This window comes from Schistocerca gregaria, chromosome X (assembly GCF_023897955.1).
Source record: "Schistocerca gregaria isolate iqSchGreg1 chromosome X, iqSchGreg1.2, whole genome shotgun sequence".
Taxonomy (NCBI): Eukaryota; Metazoa; Arthropoda; class Insecta; order Orthoptera; family Acrididae; genus Schistocerca; species Schistocerca gregaria.
Window position 1 is genome coordinate 557,482,263 of NC_064931.1, and position 24,015 is coordinate 557,506,277.

The 24,015-nt window shown below is 42.7% G+C and overlaps 1 protein-coding gene across 3 annotated transcripts in view; it reads left to right on the forward strand.

The window, feature by feature from the left end:
- Window positions 1-24,015, forward strand: part of LOC126299433 (protein phosphatase methylesterase 1) — a 91,063-nt gene that overhangs the window by 16,151 nt on the left and 50,897 nt on the right. For all 3 annotated transcript variants that reach the window (XM_049991335.1, XM_049991336.1, XM_049991337.1), the window contains exons 2-4: window positions 21,448-21,634; window positions 21,709-21,818; window positions 22,172-22,417. In XM_049991335.1, the coding sequence (XP_049847292.1) occupies window positions 21,448-21,634; window positions 21,709-21,818; window positions 22,172-22,417 (543 nt within the window). The remainder of the gene's footprint in view (window positions 1-21,447; window positions 21,635-21,708; window positions 21,819-22,171; window positions 22,418-24,015) is intronic.

Genomic DNA, 24,015 nt, shown 5'->3' on the forward strand with positions numbered 1-24,015 from the left:
CAGCCCTTCCCAGACGTTTTTGTTGCAGTGCAGGAAGGAATTTGTTCTTCAAAACTTTTTCATAGGGTGCACCTGTTTCCGTAGTGCCCTTTGGAACGCAGTGGGTAAGGATTACGCCCTCGCTGTCCCAGAACATGGACACCATCATTTTTTCAGCACTGGTGGACCCGAAACTTTTTTGGTGGCGGTGAATCTGTGTGCTTCCATTGAGCTGACTGGCGCTTTGTTTCTGGATTGGAAAATGGCGTCCACGTCTCATCCATTGTCATAACCAACGAAAAGAAAGTCCCATTCATGCTGTCGTTGCTCGTCAACATTGCTTGGCAATATGCCACACGGGCAGCCATGTAGTCGTCCGTCAGCATTCTTGGCACCCACCTGGATGACACTTTTTGCATGTTCAGGTCGTCATGCAGGATTGTGCGCACAGAACCCACAGAAATGCCAACTCTGGAGCCAATCTGTTCAACAACTTTCAGCATTGCAGCGCGAACTTTCAGCATTGCAGCGCGTCAGCAATCATAATTATCTAAATAAATTATGGATAATCCGCCTCGATTACGAAAATTCCCGGATTTTACCCAGGTTTCAACATGGATAACCACGCCTTCTTCAGAACAAAATAAAAAACAGTTTGCCTAAATGGGCATAGTCAATTTCTAAAATAAACACCCACAATGGCAGGTCCCCATAAAATTTATTAACATTACACGGTACATCCGTACCAAGTCAATAACACTACTTAACTGTGTGTGCTGCCAACGTGCGATGGGTCACAGGCTCTCTACTGCACTGAGGCCTCGCCGGCTGTTCCCCTGAGCGACTGTCGACAATCTCTGCGCATGCGTGCGGCTAAGAAACGCTCTTCTTATGCATAGAAACGGGATACAACAGTTAACATGAATCGGGGCCTAAGTAACTACAAAAAGTTGTCGCCCAAATAGTAAGTGATACAAGCGTTGATGCGGAAATTACGACATATTAATTCTCGACCAACATTGCGCACAGGTCGTGCATCAGCCACTAACTAATATGGAGGCACTAAAATTGGTAAAAATTACAACTAACATACAGAAAGGGCTATGCATGAGGACATAGTAAAGTGCAATCGGTTCCAAACCATACTACATGCGGGAACCATTAAGTTGTAACTCACAGAGGAAACGGTCTGCAAAACTTGACACCTTAACGGAAAATGGTGTGGGGGGGGGGGGGGGGCGGTGGAAAGAAAATCTCAAATGTTGTTAACGGATAAAACCACACAATTTCTGCTAACAGAAATCATCACTGTCACCACATCGCCAAAATGCTAAGTGGCTGAGCAGGCCGTAATCAAAAAACATAAAAGATTTAGGACATATCTTGGCTCCACGATCTTATAAATATGGAAGCCAACGAAGATACAATACGTCTTAAAAGCGCGCAGCGATATGAACGTACGATGACCGATAGGCGTTCATCTTGGCTAACCAAACCTTCAACTCACAGTAAGGGAAAGGTGCCAAAATAGAGAGGGGGAGAGGCATCGTTATCATCCGTTAACAAACAACAACCTGTGCATGCATCAGCCAACTTCCACGTCATGTGGTTTAATGAAAAGAATTAAGTAAGGGACCGAAACCTTGAAAGAAATTTCTGTTTTTTAATTGTAGCTGATCGTTGAGGACATCGTCTTTGGCATACTGCAGGTGTTTAAAAATCTGCATTTCCTCTAAGATGTCCAATTTTAAGCCCTTAACTTCAGCATAAAGCAACTCTATATTAGACGGAGGACTTGGCGCATGAGCCATTTGTATAAGGTGTTCTGCGTAAGTGGAACCCCTCGTGCCATCACCACTTCTGGTGGGGATGTGCTCTTTATATCTAGTCATGAGAGCTCGGCCTGTTTGACCGATATAAAATTTCATATCTAGTCATGAGAGCTCGGCCTGTTTGACCGATATAAAATTTCGGACAGTCACCGCAAGTAACTTTATACACACCAGACTGAGAAAGTTTGTCACTTGTGATCTGCAACAAGTGGATTAAATTCTTGTGCAGATTGTTGTTGGTAGAAAAGGCTACCCTAAAGTTATAGGCTCTAAGCAAACGCCCTAATTTGTAACTTACATTACCTACAAAAGGGATAGATACTATTGCCATCGGTTTGTCATTTACTAAATCCCCTAATGTGGAAGCCGTACCATTATTTTTATTTATTTTCTTGTTGTACAAACGTCTTACCAATTGTGAACTATAACCATTATTTCTAGCGATAGCTTCCAGTGTGACCAATTTGGTCTCTAACGCCTCCGGCGACAGAGGGATAGCTGTAGCTCGATGTATGTTCGAATGGAAGAATGCCATCTTATTGGCATGCGGATGCGCCGAATCTGCAGAAATGATGTTATCAGAGTACGCGTCTTTCCGGTATATATTAAACTCAATATGGCTATCCACCACCGTCAACGTGAGATCCAAATAGTTCAAGGACCTCGTCAAGGATTCCTTCTCAAGTGTAAACCTGATGTTATCATGAAACTCACTAAAGATAGAAAAAATATGGTCTACATCATTCTGAGTACCGTTAATGACAAATAAAATGTCGTCAACGTACCTTGTATAAAATTTTATTTTACTCAAAATCTCTCTACCACTGGCAAAGAAATCTAACTCTAAGGAATTCAAGAAAATTTCAGATAAAATCCCAGCAAGGGGGCTTCCCATGGCCAATCCAAACGGTTGTGAATACATCCTATCATTAAAGGTAAAATAATTATATTTCAGGACAGTCCGTAGCAACATCATTAGCTCATCAATTTCATCATGCGATAGTCTTTTATAATAACGTAAATTACCCTCTAATATCTGGAGTGTCTGGTCCACTGGTACGTTCGTGTATAGACTTGTTATATCAAATGAGACTAGTTTAGATTCCTCAGAACAGGTTACATTACCCAAAAGCGTGGCTAATTCAATAGAATTTTTGACTGTATAGTTTTTTCTAAAAACAAAATTATCTTTAATTTTATTATGTAAGCATTTAGCCAGTTTATGATAGGCGCTCCCTGTGCTGTCGACATTAGGGCGAATTGGGTGATTTAATTTATGGACCTTGAACTGGCTTCTCAAACAAGGGGGTTTAGGGTTCATGTTGATGAGTCCCTTTTTTCGAAATTCTCCTATTAAAGTTTTAGTATTATGAAGTCCGATTCTAATTTCTTTTTGAAGCGTAGCGGTAGGGTCTTTGTCGAGTATAATTATCCCGTTCTCATTGAAAAAGGCTTCCGTTTTTTCTATACATTCTTTCTTTGTAGATACAACTATGGAGTTCCCCTTCTCAGATTTAGTAATAACAGCATCCTTCTGTATTAGTTTTTGGTTTGTTTTATGTTTTTTAAAACCTTACCAGTGTTACCTTTTTGACTGTTATTTGAAACTTTACTCATAATTTTACAAGCCTCGTAAGCCAAACGAGTTTGTTTATTTTTAGGCGTTTTAACATATTCTAAACAGAGTTTCAGTTCCACTATAACATTTTCGATAGCCTTCGGTTTTAATGCTTCTGATTCAATATTGAATTTCAATCCTTTCGCGAGAAGAGCCTTCTCATGAGGAGAAAATGTGATGTCTGTTTTATTAACGACCCATTCAAAAAATGTTCGTTCGTTTGTAGCAGTAGTATCAGTCGATTTATTGTTATTATGCTTCCTAATTAAGCTCACTAGCTTCTTATCATGTCTGTTGGCAATCTCTTCTTTGCGTAGTGACAGCCATTCGTTCGCCATTAACCAAAAACTGTCTATTTGGAAATTATAGTGCCTGGCACAAAACTTTGAAATTTCTAAATATATCATAGAAGCCCTTTCATTTAGATAATCCTTCTTGGCATAAAGGTCAGAAATTCTAGCATTAAAAACCTGGTTAGTAAGTTTCTTTTGAGGGTTGGCAATTTGTGGCGTGATTTACCTAAAAATCCAGCAATGAATTTTGGGGCAACGTTGAGCTCTCTACACTGTTTGATAAAATTTATGGCCATACTTGCTTTCGCCCTTTTAAACGTAACATCTAAATATCCCCTAGCTGCATCAGACACCTCGGCTGGTAAGAATTTATTTAAATCTGTTCAACAGTCGTTCGGCGATGCCCCAAAACAATTCTCTCCACTTTCTCGATCATGTCGTCAGACCGGCTTGTGCGAGCTCCAGGTTGTTTCGGTTTGTTGTCACATGATGTTCTGCCTTCATTAAACTGTCGCACCCACGAACGCACTTTTGACACATCCATAACTCCATCACCACATGTCTCCTTCAACTGTCGATGAATTTCAATTGGTTTCACACCACGCGAATTCAGAAAACGAATGATTGCATGCTGTTCAAGTAAGGAAAAGTCACCATTTTAAGTGTTTAAAACAGTTCTCATTCTCGCCGCTGGCGGTAAAATTCCATCTGCCGTACGGTGCTGCCATCTCTGGGACGTATTGACAATGAATGCGGCCTCATTTTAAAACAATGCGCGTGTTTCTATCTCTTTCCAGTCCGGAGGAAAAGAATCGGAGGCCTTAGAACTTGAATGCACCTCGTATGTGGCTCATTGTCGTGCATGCTTATTCCAGCTATCCACATGGGATGAGCATGGTATGTACCACTACCACTGTTGTGGTTGGCAGGAGACCCAACCGTATGGTTAAAGGAGGCCGATATGCACGCGTTTTAGCTCACGCAGGCTGGCGTGAGGTCTGGAACATGACAAGGGAATTAGAAGTGAGAAAAAGGGACGTAGCTGGTGGAATACTTAACTTTAATCCATTAATGACTAATGTCGCTCTTTATGGTACAAGATTCACAATATCAATAGTACGGATAGTGGCGCCTTGCTAGTTCGTAGCAAATAACGTAGCTGAAGGCTATGCTAACTATCGTCTTGGCAAATGAGAGCGTAGAAGTCAGTGAACCATTGCTAGCAAAGTCGGCTGTACAACTGGGGCGAGTGCTAGGAAGTCTCTCTAGACCTGCCGTGTGGCGGCGCTCGGTCTGCAATCACTGATAGTGGTGAAACGCGGGTGCGACGTATACTACCAGCCAGCGGCCGATTTAAAGGCTACCACCTAGCAAGTGCAGTGTCTGGCGGTGACACCACAACCACCCCATCACTCAATACACTCAAACTAGATTTTTGCCATCAAAGGGCTTCCCTGCGTCCTCGCGTCAGAAAACGGGCCCCAGTTCACGGCAGTGCCCTTTGAACAGTTCTGCAAAGCTATTGGCATCAAACACCTGTTCAGCCCACATTTTCACTCATCCTTCAATGACGAAGTAGGTAGATGGTGCAAACATTGAAACAACAAATTTTGAAAGCTGTGAGAGCATCCATTGGTGCAGGAGCACTTAGTGTTCCTGAGCACCTACATGACAACTGCTGTCCTTGACCGCAGCCCGGCAGGTCTCCTCCATGGGTGTCTGCTGCATGTTCTACTCCACCTTCCTTCACCACAGCCCTCTGACTGCCAGATCCAACGTGCTAGACAATACCCCCCCATGTTCAGTAGTATGGGCACACTCATACGGAGCAAAACCTTCACGGATGCCTGCTACAGTAATGGCCACACATGTGTGGCACCTCATTATGCTTGACACTCTGAGGGCTTTGGAACATTGGCCCACTAACTGCCTACTGACTGCCCCATCTCTGAGTAACTTGGGAGTTGTAGTGCCTGCTTTTGCAAATTCCTCAACCAAATGGGTACAGCAGGTGCTCCAGGACACTGTCTGTGGTTCCCATGGACGTGGATATGGATTTCACTGCAGTCTCCCACATAGCCATTTGCCAGCCCATTGTGCAAAGTCCCTTGTTCCTTCTCCCAGCTGGTGAGCTTCTCCACCAACAGTGCTACTAGTTCTCCTTATGAAACATTGTCCTGGGTGCTTTAGGTCCTATGTGCCCATTTTGGAGTTGGGGGGGGGGGGGGGGGAATCTGGCATCGCGGCCTGATGATTTTGAAAGCCCGCCAGAACACATGGGCCTAGACGACAGCCTCTACGTGGCACTCCTAAAATTTGCAAGTACTGCTGTCGCCACGTCAGTGCTATGTGTGGGGCACTCCACACATGCAAGCCGATTGACACTTGCGGCTGCACTATAAAGGTAGCAGTGCAGGAGCCTGGACCTCAGTCATGTTGAGACTGTGCTGTAGTATTGTTCAGTGTATTCATTGTTGTTTGGTTCCTGATATTGCTATGTCTGGGCTCTAGATTTGGTTCACTCTCTGGACTTATCATTCTGAAATGTTGTCTTCATTGTCCATCCATTGCTGTTGTTGGCTTTCCATGGTATTTGGCGGCTCACCATTGATGCCCTCGGATGGTCAGCCAGTGTCTCCTGGCCGTGTCCAATGCTTGTATATTGTCTCACGTGGTATTGGCATAGTTTCTCTGTGAAGAACAGTATAAAATATCATTGAGCACCATTTTTCACATAACTGAATGAGTGAATACTATATAGGCCTACTACCCACCACATGTTGATGCCTCATAATTATTTGGACTCTTGTTTGACCTTTCCTCTGCATTCTATTTGCTAATTATGGAAAAAAAGTTGATCTGCTTACAGCCTGAGTTCTCTTACTTTATTCATATTATACATTTGTGAAATATGATGGGGGTTATAGAATCATATTGCAGTCTGTCTTAAGTAAGTAGACTGCTGGCCATTAATATTGCAACTCCTTGAAAGGTAGTGAAAAACAACATTTTATTTGTTGTATGTATGCAGTACAGTAGGAAAATACATAGTTTAAATTTGTAGGTGATGTGGGGCTTTACAGGGGAAATTAAGTACACAGAACTGTCACCTCAGGCAGAAAGAATGGCTCTAACCCAACTAGGCATAGAGTTGAGCTAGGCTTGGATGACAGAAATTGGTATTTCATTCCATGATGCTTCAACTGTGGCATAGAGACCATAAGTCACAATGGCTGGTGAGTGGTGGCTGTGCTGGTCGGGGCAACAGTTGAACACCCTGTGCATTGAGGTATGTCAGGACAGCCTGGGCAATGTATGGTCATGCATTATCCTGTTGAAATCTAATGTCACAAGGCCCTCAAAACAGCTGCTGTCAAAATAACTGCCTATATAAACCAGATGTGATGATGATATGTATCCAGTGGCACCCATACCATCACATCAGGTTCTGGTCTTGCACGAAGTTGACAAATGCAGTCTGGTCATGGTCATGTTTGCTAGTGTGGCTGTTTTCTGCAGCAAGTACATAAATATTCATTTTATAAATTAAAAATGCTATTTTCTTGCTGCAATCTATATTTATTTGTGTTACAGGTGCATTTTGCCTTTGTATTAAGGCATCTTCATGGATTTAATCTAGAATAATATAGTTTGTTTTTATACCATTTTAATAGATTAGAAAATACCTCATGTCCTAATTTGTACATTACTAGATTATTACTTATAATCATTTACTTTTCTGGCGAAAATCAGCATGTTCTTATCTGGTCATAGGCTAGGCGTCACACTGTCACATCACTTATAAAATGTAGACACATTTTCCACAAAATTTAGCTTATGAAATATGAAGACAATACACAATGATTGTCACGTGAAAATGTGTCAATGCTTTATAAGTGAAATGAGTGTACATCCTCTAACCAAAGACTAGATGAGAGAAAATGCAGATTTTGACTGGAAAAACGAATAACATGAACCGTTTCCTCATCTGTAAATGTCACATAAAAAAACCTGTATTTTTTCCATGTTAAGTGTACTGAAGGTGTAACACGCAAAACATGTCTGAAACATAAATATAGTTTGCACCAAGAAAATGGCAAATTCAATTTATAAAATAAACTGAAAATGTTCATTCTCCTTGGAGCCTCCACACACAGTTAGATACATTGTGAAGTTGTATGCTGAACTGAAACTCATCTAAAAAAAGGCATGGTGTCACTGATCTGTTAGCGCTTTTGTCAGATGCATATTCATCAACATGCTTCCATTTGTTGCTGCATCAAGGGAAGCCTCAACAATGGTCACCAGGCTGACAGTTTGTGCTCAAGACATCAGTGTACTGTCCATGTGAATAGGACTCGAGGTGCACAATATGATATGTCTGTCTGATCCTGCACTGCTGATTAAACAACACATCTGTCCTCCCGTGTGCTAATCACATGGAACTCTATAGAGTCCTGCATGGCAATGAAAGTGCCACTCCAGTGCCCCTGAATTACGTATTTGCATGATAGTTATGGGGTCCCAACCAGTGTGAGCAGCAATATTGCAGACCAATGAACCGCAGGTCTCGATAGATCACAAACCTTCTGCTGTCGAATTGTGACTTGGTGGTAGACATTTGTCCCTGTTACATGAAATACAACATGATTTTCTCACATACAACCAACATTCTAATATGATTTTCTGATTGAGAAATCCACTTCATAATTGTTCCTTATATACCGAATTTAGATGGTATTACTCCTATCTAATTTGCATTTTGCAAATGCAGACATGTACTACATTTTGTGCCAGTTTGACATTTGTAGCTTGCCACATTTGTGCTGTTCCAATTTTAATGGAAAAAGTGTAGTTTTCCAATATCGCATTCTTAAAAGAATCTCACTTTTCTAACAAATATTTATAAGTAAGATCTCAGAGCATTTGTAACATTACCAAAGACTCCAGTTACAAATCTAAAAAATATGCATCTGAATTCCTTTGACCCCCTCTTTCCATCTGACATGGTGAAGATATATGTATAGATCACCACCAGAATTCAAATTGATTTGGATGCTAAAGAAAACTCGGGCTATATTAACTACAATGTTCTTGATATTTGTCTAACCGTGGAAAGTAGAAAAACTGTTAGTTATTGTTGTCATTGAGTTTGCAAAATTCCATTAATCAAATTCTGTCCTTAATTGTGGGGAATCCGTTGAATTCTTACTTTGAAGTTAAGAATATGATGCTTACATTTAGTGGGATTGACCAATAATGTGAATAATTTTCTCTCTCTTGTTCTTGATTGCGTGTTGCTTGCCTCTTGGTACAACAGAACTGTTCAAAATTTGCCTTATAACCTGAATCTTTTTAGAGTGCAGTTTCTTAGAAAGACTTCTTATTTACAGGGTCATTTCAGTCTTCTTCTTTTTTTTTTTGGTCACATTTTAATTCCTGATTGACATGATGTTGCAGTTTCAGGGTAATTGTTCACCAGTAGCAAGATTTATGTTCTGGGAGTTATATCCCTATGGCAACCTCAGAAAATTTGCTTCAAAATCTGTATTTTGTTCTCATAAATTCGTCTGCTTTCATATATATATGTATACATAATATGCTTGATATATTATGTTCCATAATCTCGTGGCACATTAACTGATGTCAGTGGTGTTCATCCACTCTCCTGTTATCTCCCTCCTCCTGTTGTAGGTAGTATCACTACTAACTTCATATCATTAAATATTTTTGCTGGACATTTTACTAAAAATCATCAAATTATGCACAAGCAAGACTAAAAACTTTCTAGTTTAAGTCAGGTTCAGTTAGGTTAGTGACATCTGACATTAATAAGTGGAAGACCAGTCTAGTTGTGATAATTTGCAAAGTTTGCTGGAATTAAAAAAGCCTCAATGCAGAATGAATGTACATTTCCAGAAAACTGGTATATGCACTGGAACAGGTGAGTTGTCAGTTGCAACTAGTAGAGAATTTCTCACTGACATCATTTTTTATAACTATTAGGTATCGATATGGATGGTACACAGTTCTTAAAAAAAAGTGGCTCACTTTATATGGAACCTTACATTTAGTAATTGATACCTGGTTGGTTACAGTGAAATGTGGGGCAGATATGTTAAACACTTTCTGTATTTGGAGCAATTGCCCAAATACAAAACATAAGAGGGGGGGGGGGGGGGGTTGGGTAAAGCCTTATGATAACACTCAGCTAGGATATTAATGTAGATGTGATATTTGGACTATTACTCCTGCACAAGAAAACTACTATATTTGATTTGTAAGCAGAACAGGGGAAGTGTGACTATGAAATCTTTCGCAACAGATTTATTGTTGTAAATGTTCTCAGTGTACTTATCGCATTAAATTTCAACAAAAAAAAGAGCTTTTGGCGGTATTCGCCATTATATTGGCAGGAAAGCACCTGACAGTTAAAGCAAAAGAATTACACAGATACAACTGATACTATGTAATAGTGCCCACTGTGACCCGATGTTACATTAGAGCCAACAATGAAACTTCACTGACATTGTCTTTATTTGCATCAAAGTATGTCGTTTTTACTCCTGTACCTCCAAGAGTCATCCACAGCAGTCACCACTACATCAGTTAAATCTGTTTAATACCTTTCTTTTTTTTTTTTTTTTTGACAGTCAGTTTCTTTCTTGGCACTGGCAGCAGTGGACATTGTGAAAAGCTTGAATTCTCATTTGGAATTAAAGTGACAAGTGCTCTGAGACCATTTAATCCAGAAGAGGAATAAGTTTGTATGTTGGCTAATGTGGTTATACATCTAGTACTGCTTCATTTAATGCCTTTCTGAGAGACAATCTCCACACCTTCCAAATTAGCAATGTACTAGCTTGAATTCAAAGAAATAGTATCAACAGCAGTTGAAAGATACACATGCCAAATAAATTAACAAGCAGTGGAGTTGATACTCCTTTGTGCACAAAAAGGGTCAAAACACTGTTGCAGAGACAACAACAAAAAAAAGTCAAATTTAAACGAACGTGAAACCTCCCAACATTGGCTATCTTTTACGGAAGCTTGAAATTTAGTGCGGACTTAATGTGAGTTGCTTATAATAGTTTCCACGACGAAAATTTGTTTCAAATCCTGGCAGAAAATCTAGAGAGATTCTGCTCATAATGTAAAGTATGCTAGCAGCAAGACACAATAAATGTCCTCTCTGCGTGATAGCAATGGAAATACTATTGATGACAGTGTTGCTAAAGCAGGGTTATTAAACACGGCTCCTAAGAAGACAATGTAAACATTCCAGAATTTGAATCAAGATCAGCTGCCAACATGAGTAACATAGAAGTAGGTATTCTTGGGGTAGTGAAGCAACTTAAATCACTTAATAAAAGCAAGTGTTCTGGCCCAGACTATATACCAATTAGATTCCTTTCAGAGTATGCTGATGCAATAGCTCCATTCTTATCAATCATGTACAACTGCTCACTCAACGAAAGATCTGTACCCAAAGATTGGAAATTTGCACAGGTCATACAATATTCAAGAAAGGCAGTAGGAGTAATCCACTATCATTAACGTCGATGTGCAGCAGGATTGTGTTTGAACATTTATGAATTACCTCAAAGAGAATGGTCTGTTGACACACAGTCAACACGGATCTAGAAATCACTGTTCTTGTGAAGCACAACTAGCTCTTTACTCACACGAAGTATTGAGTGCTTTTGATTCTGTATTTCTAGACTCCAGAGGGCTTTTGACACTGTACCTCACAATCGGCTTGTATACTTACGGAATATCTCTCTGTTATGTAACAGGATTTGTGATTCCCTGTCAGAAAGGTCGCAGTTCATAGTAACTGACAGAAAGTCATCAAGTAAAACAGAAATGATTTCTGGTGTTCCCCTAACTAGTGTTATAGGCCCTCTGCTAAAAAAAATTTAGGGGACAATCTCAGCAGCCGTCTTAGGTTGTTTGCAGATGGTGCTATCATTTATAGTGTAGTAAAGTCATGAGAAGATCAAAACAAATTGCAAAGTGATTTAAAATAGATACCTACGTATGTTACAAAAATTAGCAAGGAACCCTAAATAATGAAAAGTGTTAGGTCATCCACATGACTGCTAGAACGAATTTGTTACACTTTGGTTACACGATAAATCAGTCAAATGTAAAGGTCGTAAATTCAGAATGACAATTAAGAACAACTTAAACTGGAATTAACACATAGAAAATGTTGTGGGAAAAGGTGAACCAAAGACTGCGTTGTTTTTTACTGTAGAGCTTTATGCTGTTCTCCAGGCTGTCCAATACATCCGTTACCATAAGGGGATACACTATATTATATGCTTGGATTCGCTCGGCTCTCTTCTCAGCCTCCAAGCTCTATATCCCATTCATCCTCTGGTCCACCGGTTTCAGGACTGCCTCCACATGCTCCACTTGGGAGGCATCTCTGTGGCATTCCGCTGGCTTCCAGGGCATGTTGGTATCTGTGGAAACAAGGCAGCTGATGTAGCAGCAAATGCTGCAGTCTCTCTCTCCCTTGGCCCGCTGTTTCCGTGGTTCCCTTTGCCGATCTACAGAGTGTTTTATGTCATCGTGTTGCTAATTTATGGTACACACATTTGTCTGCACTTCCCAATAAAAATTACAGGACGTCAAACCTCTTCCCTGTCCTTGGACCTCTTCCTCTCAGCCTTGTAGTCCGGAGGAGGTAATTTTAACTAGACTCCAGATAGGGCACTGTCTTTTTAGCCATCAACATTCTTTAAGTGGCAGTTCTCCCCCGCTTTGTCCCCACTGCTCTCAACCATGGACGGTGAGACACCTTTTACTTCACTGCTCCTATTTTAATCCGCTACATGCCCATTTACAGCTGTTACCTGACATCTTCACTTTTAGCAGATGACACCCACTTAGCCAATCACATCCTTGAGTTATGAGTGTCAGTGAGATGACATCGGTCATTTGAAGCTCTTTTTCAGGGAAACCACCCCACCTTCAATAGCAATTTTCTAAGATTTTCTTCAGTTTTGTTACCCTCCTCCTTGAGTTTTGCTCCCATTGCTGCTCATTTGAAATTTATCTTTTTACCCTTTGCTAAGCCACAGAATGGACACTTATGACCATAGCAATTTTACACCCTAAAACCATAACAAAATGGTTGCATTTTGTTGGCAGAACACTTAGAAGATGCAACCGATGTACTAATGAGACCGCCTGCACTACACTTGTCTGTCCGCTGTAGGAATACTGTTGTGCGGTGTGGGATTCTTACCAGATAGGATTAAGAGTACAATGAGAAAGTTCAGAGTAGAGCAACACATTTTGTGTTATCAAGAAATAGGGGCGAGTGTGTCATTGACATGATACAGGAAATGGAGTAGACATCATTAAAACAAAGGCGTTTTTTGTTGGGGCGTAATCTTCGCATGAAATTTCAGTCACCAACTTTCTCCTCTAAATGTGAAAATATTTTGTTGTCACTGATCTACAGAGGACGAAATGATCATCACAATAAAATAAGGAAAATCGGAGATCACACAGAAAAATGCAGGTGTTCATTTTTTCCGGACACTGTTAGAGACCAGAATTATACAGAATTATTTGACAGAGGGTTCATTGAAGCCACTGCCAGATGCTTAAATGTGTTTTGCAGAGAATCGGTGTAGATGTAGGTATTATATCTGTAAGACTGTTGGTGAAGAGAGAAAGCATATGGTGTAATTTGCTAGATTGTATGGTCATAACTGTCACTAAAATGCTTTGAGAAGGTTGCAAGTTGTTCAAATGAAATGGATACAGCCATGTTTACGTGATCCGGTCTTCTTTACTTGAGGTATTGATGGCTTTCCGAAATCATTACAAGTAAGTTTGTGAAGGTTCCTAGTAAATAAGGCATTTTCCTCCTTAAATTCCCATTGATAATGTTGGCAGAATGAAGTAAATTTGGACACACTGTTTATTATTGTCACGGTGTTGTTTAATTTTGGAATTTCATGGTTCCTTTATTAATCTGTTTTTACTTTATTTTATTTATTTATTTTTATATACTTCTACCCAATTAAGTTCAGTGTGTGTTATATTATCTGTGACACTGTAATCATCACAGATGTTCTGTTTAATAAAATCAGTAAGCAAAGACATAAAAAATGGGTTGTGACAAGATTAGATGTCCAGTCTTAAATAGCAAGATTTTTTTTTTCTTTTTGTATATTGCCTATACTCAGAAACATCCAATTGGCATTGAAAAATGCTTTAAGCATTATAATCTCACAAAACTGTGAATTACAGGGGCTGATGAGGTCGATCGATATAGTGTTACTGATAGTCATTTAATTTAAGAAAAAAATGTTTACTATTAAAAATTTCCAATTTTCTTGTTTTTTTTTGTCATTTCATGCTTCAGGTAGTCTATCTTTTTTAGTTTTCTCACATTTATGTTACCTTGTTCCACATTTTTGCACTGTGATTGTTAAGTTTCAAATTCTACTTGTATTATAATTTGTATATGACTGTCACTGTACTAGTGCATATATTGATCCGTTGTCTTCGTTGATTCATTACTCTCTCCCTTTTTTTCCATATTTCAATTCTCATGATGTTCACATATGCTGAAGACTGTACAGGGTCATAATTTCTGCTCACTGTTTCTCTAACACCTGAACATCACACACAAACTTTCCAGTGTTACCAATGTTTCATAGCAAAGTGTCCATTGACTTGTAGTGTTAAAGTAATGCGGTACACAAATGTAATCAATTCCCCCCTGCGGGTCCGGGGTAAGAATAGGCCCGAGGTATTCCTGCCTGTCGTAAGAGGCGACTAAAAGGAGTTTCAACCGTTTCGGCCTTCCATGTGATGGTCCCCTTGGGGTTTGGCCTCCATTTTTCAAAATTCTACAAAAGTATGAGCCTTTTGGGGAAGGACGCCTTACGTGGTGTATCACTGGCCCTCAGTGCACTAAGATATTGGCACTCAGCATTGTAACGGCGTTGTAACCACACCCACTATTCCTCAAATTGGGCCTAAACGCCTGATGGGTTGCACAAGTTATGCCCATAGTGCGTCCCCATCTGCACCTACGATCATGATGGACTTTCCATGGCACCCGAAATCCTGCACGGTAGCCAGCCCGTTGTGGTGGGGTCGTCATGTACCCTCTAGGTCGTAGGCCTTGCTGAGGCTGGGTGGTGCCCGTGGGGAGAGCTCCTGGTCGGAGTGGGTGGTATCGGGGCAGACGTTTCGCAGATGAAACGTCAACATGTATCAGGTCGACCTGCGGCCGAGTCTTTTAAAAAGAAAGGTACTGTCTCTGGTTCTTGTTCTCCTGCCCTTTCCCCCTTGGCCACTCCCTGGGAGGAAAGACAGGCCTGCCGGCTTGGGGCAAAGAACTTCCCCCGCTATTTAGTCTGTTCTCGGACCGATGGGGGGACGTTCGCCACCTCCAAGCCCATGTTCTTTGTCCAGCACATCAAGGACATCTTCGGGGAAATCGAGGCTCTCAGTAAAATGCGTTCGAGGTCCATTCTTATAAAGACCACCTCTGCCACACAGTCGGCGGTGCTCCAGGCGTGCGACCGACTAGGGGACATCCCAGTGCCCATTTTCCCACATCTGGCACTGAATAGGACGCAGGGGGTTTATTTTTCATCGAGACCTCCTGCTGCAATCTGATGAGGAGCTCAGGGCCAACTTGCAGCGCCGAGGCGTGCATTTCGTCTGGCGAGTCCAGCGCGGCCCCAAAGACCATCACATTGACACCGCGGCCTTTATCCTTGTCTTCGAGGGGGACATTCTCCCAGAGAAGGTAAAGGTGATGTGCTACCGGTGCGACGTGTGACCTTACGTCCCACCTCCTATGCGCTGCTTTCGGTGTTTGCGCTTCGGGCACATGTCGTCACGGTGTGAGGCTGAGCCCCTTTGTGGCGATTGTGGACGTCCTCTTCGTGAGGAACATACATGCACCCCATCACCTCGGTGCGTCAATTGTCCTGGCCTCCACTCGCCTAGATATTTAGACTGCCCCACGTATCAGAAGGAGAAGAAGATTCAAGAATTAAAAACTTTGGACCGCCTCTCTTATTTTGAGGCCAGAAAGACGTATGACCACCTCCATCCCGTGACGTTGACAACTTCGTTTGCCTCAGCCGTGTCCACTCCTTCCACAGTATCCTCACCCCTATCCTGTCCCCCTCCACCTCCTCACCCCATCCGGGGTCTATGCCTCTGCCTTCCAAATTCCTCCCTTCCAGATCCTCCTCCCTCGCGGCCTCTGCCCCCTCTGCCCCAGGGGCCACCCTTCCTCCTCCTCCTCCTCCTCCTCCTCCTCCTCCTCCTCCTCCTCCTCCTCCCCCTCCCCCCCCCCCCTCCGCCGCCTGAGAAGCGATCCTCTTCTCAGGCGTCCATCGGGGAAACGTTCCGGACCCCGGCTTCCGAGGTCCGGCGTTCCAAAACGGACCCTGCGCGTGAGGACCTTCTTCGGGTGCAGCCCACCATCCCCGTGCCTCATCAGACTTCCAAGAAGGCCTCCGAGAAGAATTCTTTATCCCCCTCTCCACCACGGCGCGTTTCGTCTGACGCTCCATGCGTGAGTCGCTGCTCCCGGCCGTCCTCATTTTCGCCGGGACGCTCTGCTGCCAGGCGCTCAGCTGGCCTGTTGTCGGTGAATGATGCTGCCCCTCCTACGCAACCCATGAATGCGGCCGCAGCTGGCGACGACTCGATGGAACAGAATCCGCCTACCGCTGGTTGTAACGTTGTTCCCTCGAAACCTGGCCCTCCGCGGCCGTCGAGGTGACCAGCTCTTCACCCCCTTTTTTCTTACTAGCGATGGCTTTGTTACATTGGAACATAAGAGGTATTCGATCTAATCGGGAGGAATTACAACTTCTCCTCCGCCTGCACTGTCCGCTCATCCTTGGTCTCCAGGAAACCAAGTTGCGCCCAACTGACCGTATTGCTTTTACCCACTATACCTCGGAGCGGTCTGACCTCACCCCTGTGGACGGTATTCCAGCTCATGGTGGGGTCATGTTGCTCATTCGGGATGATGTCTATTACCATCCCATCTCATTGACCACCCCACTCCAAGCAATAGCTGTCCGTCTGTTTGTACTGTCTACACTCCATCGTCATCCGCAGTTAGTCGGGCTGACATGATTCACCTGATTGTTCAGCTTCCTCCGCCGTTTTTATTGTTTGGCGACTTCAGTGCCCATCATCCCCTTTGGGGCACTCTTGCATCCTGTTAGAGAGGCTCCCTCTTGGCGGATGTCTTCAACCATCTGAATCTTGTCTGCCTCAATACTGACACCTATTCGAGCGACCATTTCCCCTGTGCCGTTCGTCTCCTGCACCACACCCCATCCCCACGTCCTTCGAGCTGGAACGTACCGAAAGCTGACTGGGGACTTTACTCCTCCATGGCGACCTTTTTGGACCACGATTTTCTCAGTTGTGACAGTCAGGTAGAATACCTCACGGCTGTTACCATCAATGCTGCCGAACGTTCCATTCCTCGTACTACCTCTTCTTCACGTCGCGTTTCTGTCCCCTGGTGGAATGAGGCTTGTAGAGACGCTATCCATGCTCGACGACATGCTTTATGCACCTTTCGCCGTCATCCTACATTGGCGAATTGTATTGGATACAAACGACTACGAGCACAATGCTGTAGAGTCATCAAAGACAGCAAAAAAGCTTGTTGGGCCTCTTTCACCTGCTCCTTTAACAGTTTTACTCCCTGTGCCGGCTGTCGGGCATTAAGGCCCACTCCTCGGTGCCTGACCTGACCTCAGGTAATGAGGTACTTGTTGATCCTGTGGATGTCTCCAACGCTTTCGGCCGCTTTTTCGCGGAGGTTTCAAGCTCCACCCATTACCACGCTGCCTTCCTTCCGAGGAAAGAGGCAGAAGAGGCTCAGCGACCTTCCTTCCACTTGCTGAATCTGGAAAATTATAATGCCCGCTTTACTATGCAGGAACTAGAACGTGCACTTGCACAGTCCCAGTCCTCTGCTCTGGGGCCAGATGCCATTCACGTTCAGATGCTGACACACCTTTCTCCGGCAGGCAAAAGCTTTCTTCTTCGTACCTACAATCGCGTCTGAACTGAAGGTCAAGTCCCAATGTGTTGGCGTGACGCCGTCGTTGTTCCTATACCCAAACTCGGGAAGGATAGACACCTTCCTTCTAGTTACTGCCCCATTTCTCTTACAAGCTGTGTCTGTAAGGTGATGGAGCACCTGGTTAATGCTCGGTTAGTTTGAATTCTTGAATCTCAACGGCTACTTACCAGTGATCAATGTGGCTTCGTCGCTCCGCTGTTTACCACCTTGTGACCTTGTCGACATTCATCATGACCAACTTTTTGCGAAAGCGCCAAACGGTAGCCGTTTTCTTCGATTTGGAGAAGGCTTATGATACCTGTTGGAGAGGAGGTATCCTCCGCACTATGCACAGGTGGGGTCTACGCGGTCGCCTGCCCCTTTTTATTGATTCCTTTTTAACAGATCGAAAGTTAATGTACGTGTGGGTTCTGTATTGTCCGACGTCTTCCTCCAGGAGAACAGAGTGCCTCAGGGCTCCGTCTTGAGCGTAGCCCTTTTTGCCATAGCGATCAATCCAATTATGGATTGCATTCCACCTAATGTCTCAGACTCTCTTTTTGTCGATGACTTCGCGACCTACTGCAGTGCCCAGAGAACATGCCTCCTGGAGCGCTGCCTTCAGCATTGTCTTGACAGCCTGTACTCATGGAGTGTGGCTAATGGCTTCCGGTTCTCTGAAGAGAAGACGGTTTGCATCAACTTTTGGCGATATAAAGCGTTCCTTCCGCCATCCTTACATCTCGGTCCCGTTGTTCTCCCATTCGTGGAAACAACTAAGTTTCTAGGGCTCACACTGGACAGGAAACTTTGTTGGTCTCCGCACGTCTCTTACTTGGCTGCCTGTTGTACGCGTTCCCTTAATGTCCTCAGAGTTCTTAGTGGTTCATCTTGGGGAGCGGATCGCATTGTCCTGCTTCACTTGTATCCGTCCATAGTCAGATCAAAGCTGGATTATGGGAGCCTCGTCTGCTCGGCCATCCCTCTTACGCCATCTCAACTCCATCCACCATTGGGGGTTACATCTTGCGACCGGAGCATTCTACACTAGTCCCGTCGAGAGTCTTTATGCTGAAGCTGCCGAATTACCATTGACCTACCAGCGCGGCGCACTGCTTTGTCGGTATGCCTGCCGGCTGTTGTCAATGCCTGACCACCCGTCTTATCAGTCCTCCTTTGCCGATTCTCTTGACCTTCAGTATGGGTTGTACGTGTCTGCCCTGCTGCCCCCCGGAGTCCGCTTTCGTCGCCTGCTTCGACAATTGGATTTTGCCCTCTCTACCACCTTCAGAGAGGGTGAGAGCCCGACACCACCTTGGCTCCAGGCTCCGGTTCATATTCATCTCGACCTCAGCTCGCTCCCGAAGGAGGGTACTCCGGCTGCAGTGTATTGCTCACGGTTTGTCGAACTTCATGCGCGACTTGCCAGTCACACCTTTATTTACACTGATGGCTCCAAAACTGACGATGGTGTCGGCTTTGCCTTTGTCGTCGGGGCTGTCACCTTTAAATACCAGCTCCTCGACCAGTGTTCCAGCTTTACGGCCGAGCTTTTTGCTCTCCATCAGGCCGTTCAGTATGCCCGCCGCCACCGCCATTCATCATATGTACTCTGCTCTGATTCACTCAGTGCTCTTCAGAGCCTTGGAGCTCCATATCCGGTCCATCCCTTGGTGCAACAGATCCAGCAGTCCCTCCATTCTTTTGCTGATGATGGGTCTCCTGTCAGCTTTCTGTGGGTTCCCGGCCATGTAGGAGTGCCTGGGAATGAGGCTGCTGATGCTGCAGCCAAGGCTGCAGTCCTCCTGCCTCGGCCAGCCTCCCATTGTATCCCGTCATCTGACATTAGTGAGGTGGTTTGTAAGAGGCTTGTGTCATTGTGGTGGGATACTTGGTCATCACTTCAAGGAAACAAGCTCCGGGCCGTAAAACCGTTCCCAACTGCTTGGACAACCTCCTCCTGACCATCTCGGTGAGAAGAGGTCCTTCTGACCAGGTTGCGGATTGGGCATTGCCGGTTTAGCCACCGCTACCTGCTCTCTACGGTGACCCAGCCCCGCAGTGCCCTTGTGATCATGCATTGACAGTGCGCCATGTTTTATTGTCATGTCCCGTTTTAGTCAATCTCGTGTTGTCCTGTCTCTGCCATCTACTTTACAGGATATTTTAGCTGATGACGCTCGAGCAGCTGCTCGTGTTCTTCGTTTTATTACTTTGACTGGCTTGTCCAAAGACATCTAAGTCTTTCACTTATTTTATCAGCAGCTTTGTAAGAACTTTCTGGTGGCCCCCCCCCCCCCCCCCTTTTGAGTTTTACTAGATTCTATATGCTCTTACAATTGTGACTGGGCGCTAATGACCTCAGTAGTTGAGAGCCCTTAAACCCCCCACCCCACCCCCCTTCCAAAAAAGTAATCCATTATGTGAACTACTGGCAGACTGAGTCTTCCCCATCCATTTCTGTTTAAAACTATAGACACTCATTTGGCTCTGCATGTGTTGTATTGTTACGTTCTCACCTTTCATTAGGCACTCTTCTTAGTCTTTTCTACTTATATCCAGAAACAAACTTCCTTGATCGGTCCATCTTCAATCCATTCGTCTGACTATATCACGCTAACCTCTTTCATTTTGATCATAGTTGTAATTGCGTCCTGCACTGTATGCTGTTCCCTTGATCCATCTATTTTCTTGTACCATATATCTTAAGAATTCTTGCCATAATTTTCTCAACTACCCACTGAGCAACCCTAAGTTTTTAAGATTGTTTTTGCATTAAAAGTCCGCCTCAGTGACAAAAGGCAAAACTGGTAATTCACATTGATGGAGAGCTTTCATTTCAGGTACATCTGGATATTCATTTTAAAAACTCTTTAGTTTAGCAAAAGCATGCCACACCTTTATATGCCAATTTCAGTGTAAGTGTAATCATTGTCTTCAGTTACCCATAGTATTGAAACTAATCCAGCTGGTTCTATGACTTTGTTGTATATTTGTACTGTTTTCTTTTTGATGTGTTGATTATGCATTTTTTCTTGTCTGTTTACATCAGCCTCTAATTCTTGTGTTATAACATTTTCTTGGGGATGGAATCTTAAATTTTTGTTGTTATTTTCTCTCTCTCTCTCTCTCTCTCTCTCTCTCTCTCTCTCTCTCTCTCTCTCTCTCTCTCTCTCTCTCTCCCCCCCCCCCCCCCCCCTCCCTCTCTTTACTTTTTTAACTTCATCTCATCTCCCTGTATCCTCGAGCGTTTCTTGCGCTCTTTCAATAAAAAGTGGTAGTGTTAAGTTTTTTATTAGGCTTTGTCTGCAGTTGACAGCATTGTTTGCTAGGAAAAGACACGTTAGCCAAGTATGAGAAGTTCACACTTAAAACAGGTGGAAAATGAAGTTTAAGGGTCTAGAGTATTCGGTTTCAGAATCTAATAGTTTTACCTGTGTGGTGCTGCCCTTGTCATTAGTGTTGTGTAGTATAATCATTCTACAATGCAGAGCTACATTTTGTTCTCGCTCACAGCCCCTAGTGATTGTTGTGTTTTAGGATATACATTCTTTTCTTCTTTGAGACTGGGTCTGCAGAACAAATGGCAACTGCTGGTAGCATTAAATAATTTAAACATGTGTTATTGTTTTACAGAAGGCGCCTTGCAGTGGGCAGTAAACGTGATTACGCTCCCACAAAATGGAATAAATATTTCAGTGAATATGAAGATGTACATGTTCGAGAAAATACATTTCGTGTGTATAAGCGAGGTGACAGTGGTCCTGCTTTGGTTTTATTACATGGTGGAGGATTCTCTGCACTTACTTGGGCAGTCTTTTCAGTAAGTAAATACTCCAATCTACAACTGTTGCACAATTAATTTATATGATAGTTTCAAAGTCTCAATGTTCATAGGCATCGGTGACAAACTTGGTTGCGTGCCGAGTTCTGGCTATTGACCTGAGGGGCCATGGTGACACTGAAACGACAGATGATGAGGACCTGTCTGCTAAGACAATGGCAAGGTAGGTTCATTAAACAAAAAGTTTTGTAAATTTCTAAATCTTCCTCGTGAAGTTAGCTAAAAAGTATTGCTAAATGAGAAAAATATTTTGTAAAGAGTTTTGACATAGGATGATAGTAAGATTTTACAGAGGAACAGTAGTAACACTTTTCATTAAAGCTTGTACCCAGTTCTCACTTTTCTAATTTTCCAGAGAAATGAGTCGTCATAAATATTTGAAGTGCCATTCCAATTTTAACTATTACATCTACAGACAGTATTAAATTTGAATCTTGAGTAATGTCTTACAGTCACCAGCTATAATTTTAATGAGCGATGATATTGTTTTTTGAGTGTTCTTATTTTATTTTTTAGTGATGTTGGAGATACTATAAGCATGCTGTATGGCACTGACGCTCCCCCAGTAATTTTGATTGGACACAGCATGGGTGGGGCAATTGCAGTTCATGTTGCTGCTGCTGATTTAATACCATCACTTTGTGGACTGGTGGTAATAGATGTTGTTGAAGGGACTGCTATGGATGCTCTTACAAGTATGCAGAGTTTCTTACGTAGCCGCCCCACTGGGTTCAAATCAATAGAACAAGCTGTCGAGTACAGGTAACTGCTCAAAACTTTCAGCTGGCAAAAATATGTATGCTATCTTTAATTAGGGGGCTTAGTAGTAAATAAAGAATATCAGTTAAATACTGTGTACCAGAGACATATCCTTCATTCTCAATTGTTGTGTATATGGGTGTCTTATTAGCATCTAATTGATTTTGTTTTGAGTGTTTTTATGTTGCTGAAGAAGCCTAAAAATGTAATTAGAAACATATATTCTACTAAAATTCCCATATTTTACCTTTGAATTTAGCCATTCAAGTAATTTTACAAGGCATCACCGAACATTTTAATGGGAAATAGTTTTGCAAGTTATCAGATTCTTTCTGCCACATGTATAAAATGAGAAACTTAATCCATGGTTAAACTGTTGTTGTAAACAATATTACTCTCTTATGGATCCATTTTGTTTGGTGTCTGCACACTTCAGGGCACAATTAGTTTATATTGTCCTACTCAGTTTGATAAACAAATGACTTACTTTCTTATGAACGGTTGAGTCTATTGACAAGGAACCCCTTGAGTGCTAGGTTGCAGAACGACAATGATGTTTTCAGCATATGGTACCCCCCATGTTGTCTACCATGCAACCACAGTATTGGCTGCAAATGGCAACAGTAGTCGGAACTGGATATATCAAATGGTGAGCATAGCATGAGGCTTTTGAGCATGGTTGAACTGCTTAGTTGACTAGTAACTCACAACAGTGCTACAGTGCTAGTGGTGTTGATACAAAGCAGAGCAATAGCAACGATAATCAAAGCAAACATTGCATTATATGTACAACAACAGTTGCCGAATTTGACATTTGGTCAGAAAGGAACCCAAGGAATTTCGCAGAGTGAGAAAGAAATGGCAGATGAAATATTAGCATTTCTGGAAGATGAGTCAGTGGAATGTGTGGTGCTGTATACACCCGACTGTGTGGACAATGTACATGAGGAGTACAATAATGATGATGATGCTTAACAAGTGATAGTGATATTGAAACAGGTGTGGAGCCATGTAGTGCAACATCATTGTTGGACAGGGAGCCACAAATCCTGTCTACAGTGAAACATAGTAAAGGATAATCATCCAAGGAGCTGGTACTAAACACAATTACATATATGGAGGATTATCCATAGCACAGTAAAAATAATAAACAGATAAAATTGTGAATAGATATTCAATAAGTGTGCAGCAATATAACAGTGTAGCTCATCAGAAAAACTCCAGATATTCAAGAGAGAACAAGGTGCACCTGTTACAAAAACTGGTGTTTGCGAATTTCAAGGATGCTTGAATCAGTTTGAAGGATTTGCATGACAGTGACCTACTATGTCATGCTGCATGCAACATAGATTAGTCATTTCAGGGGAAACAGTGGATGTTTGCATAACTTGAAACAATACTACAGAACTGGAAAACGTAAGATAATGAAATTTCAAACAAAGTGTTAACTTGGCGATGCACACCAAACTGCAGAATTGGTCTAAAAATTTGGATAAACAAACTTATCCCATCATTCAGTAAGAGATTTGTGTTTTACTCTGACCAGTGGGGATTTGAAGAGCAAACACGTGTGAAAGAAGCTCTGTAAATTAGAGGTACCA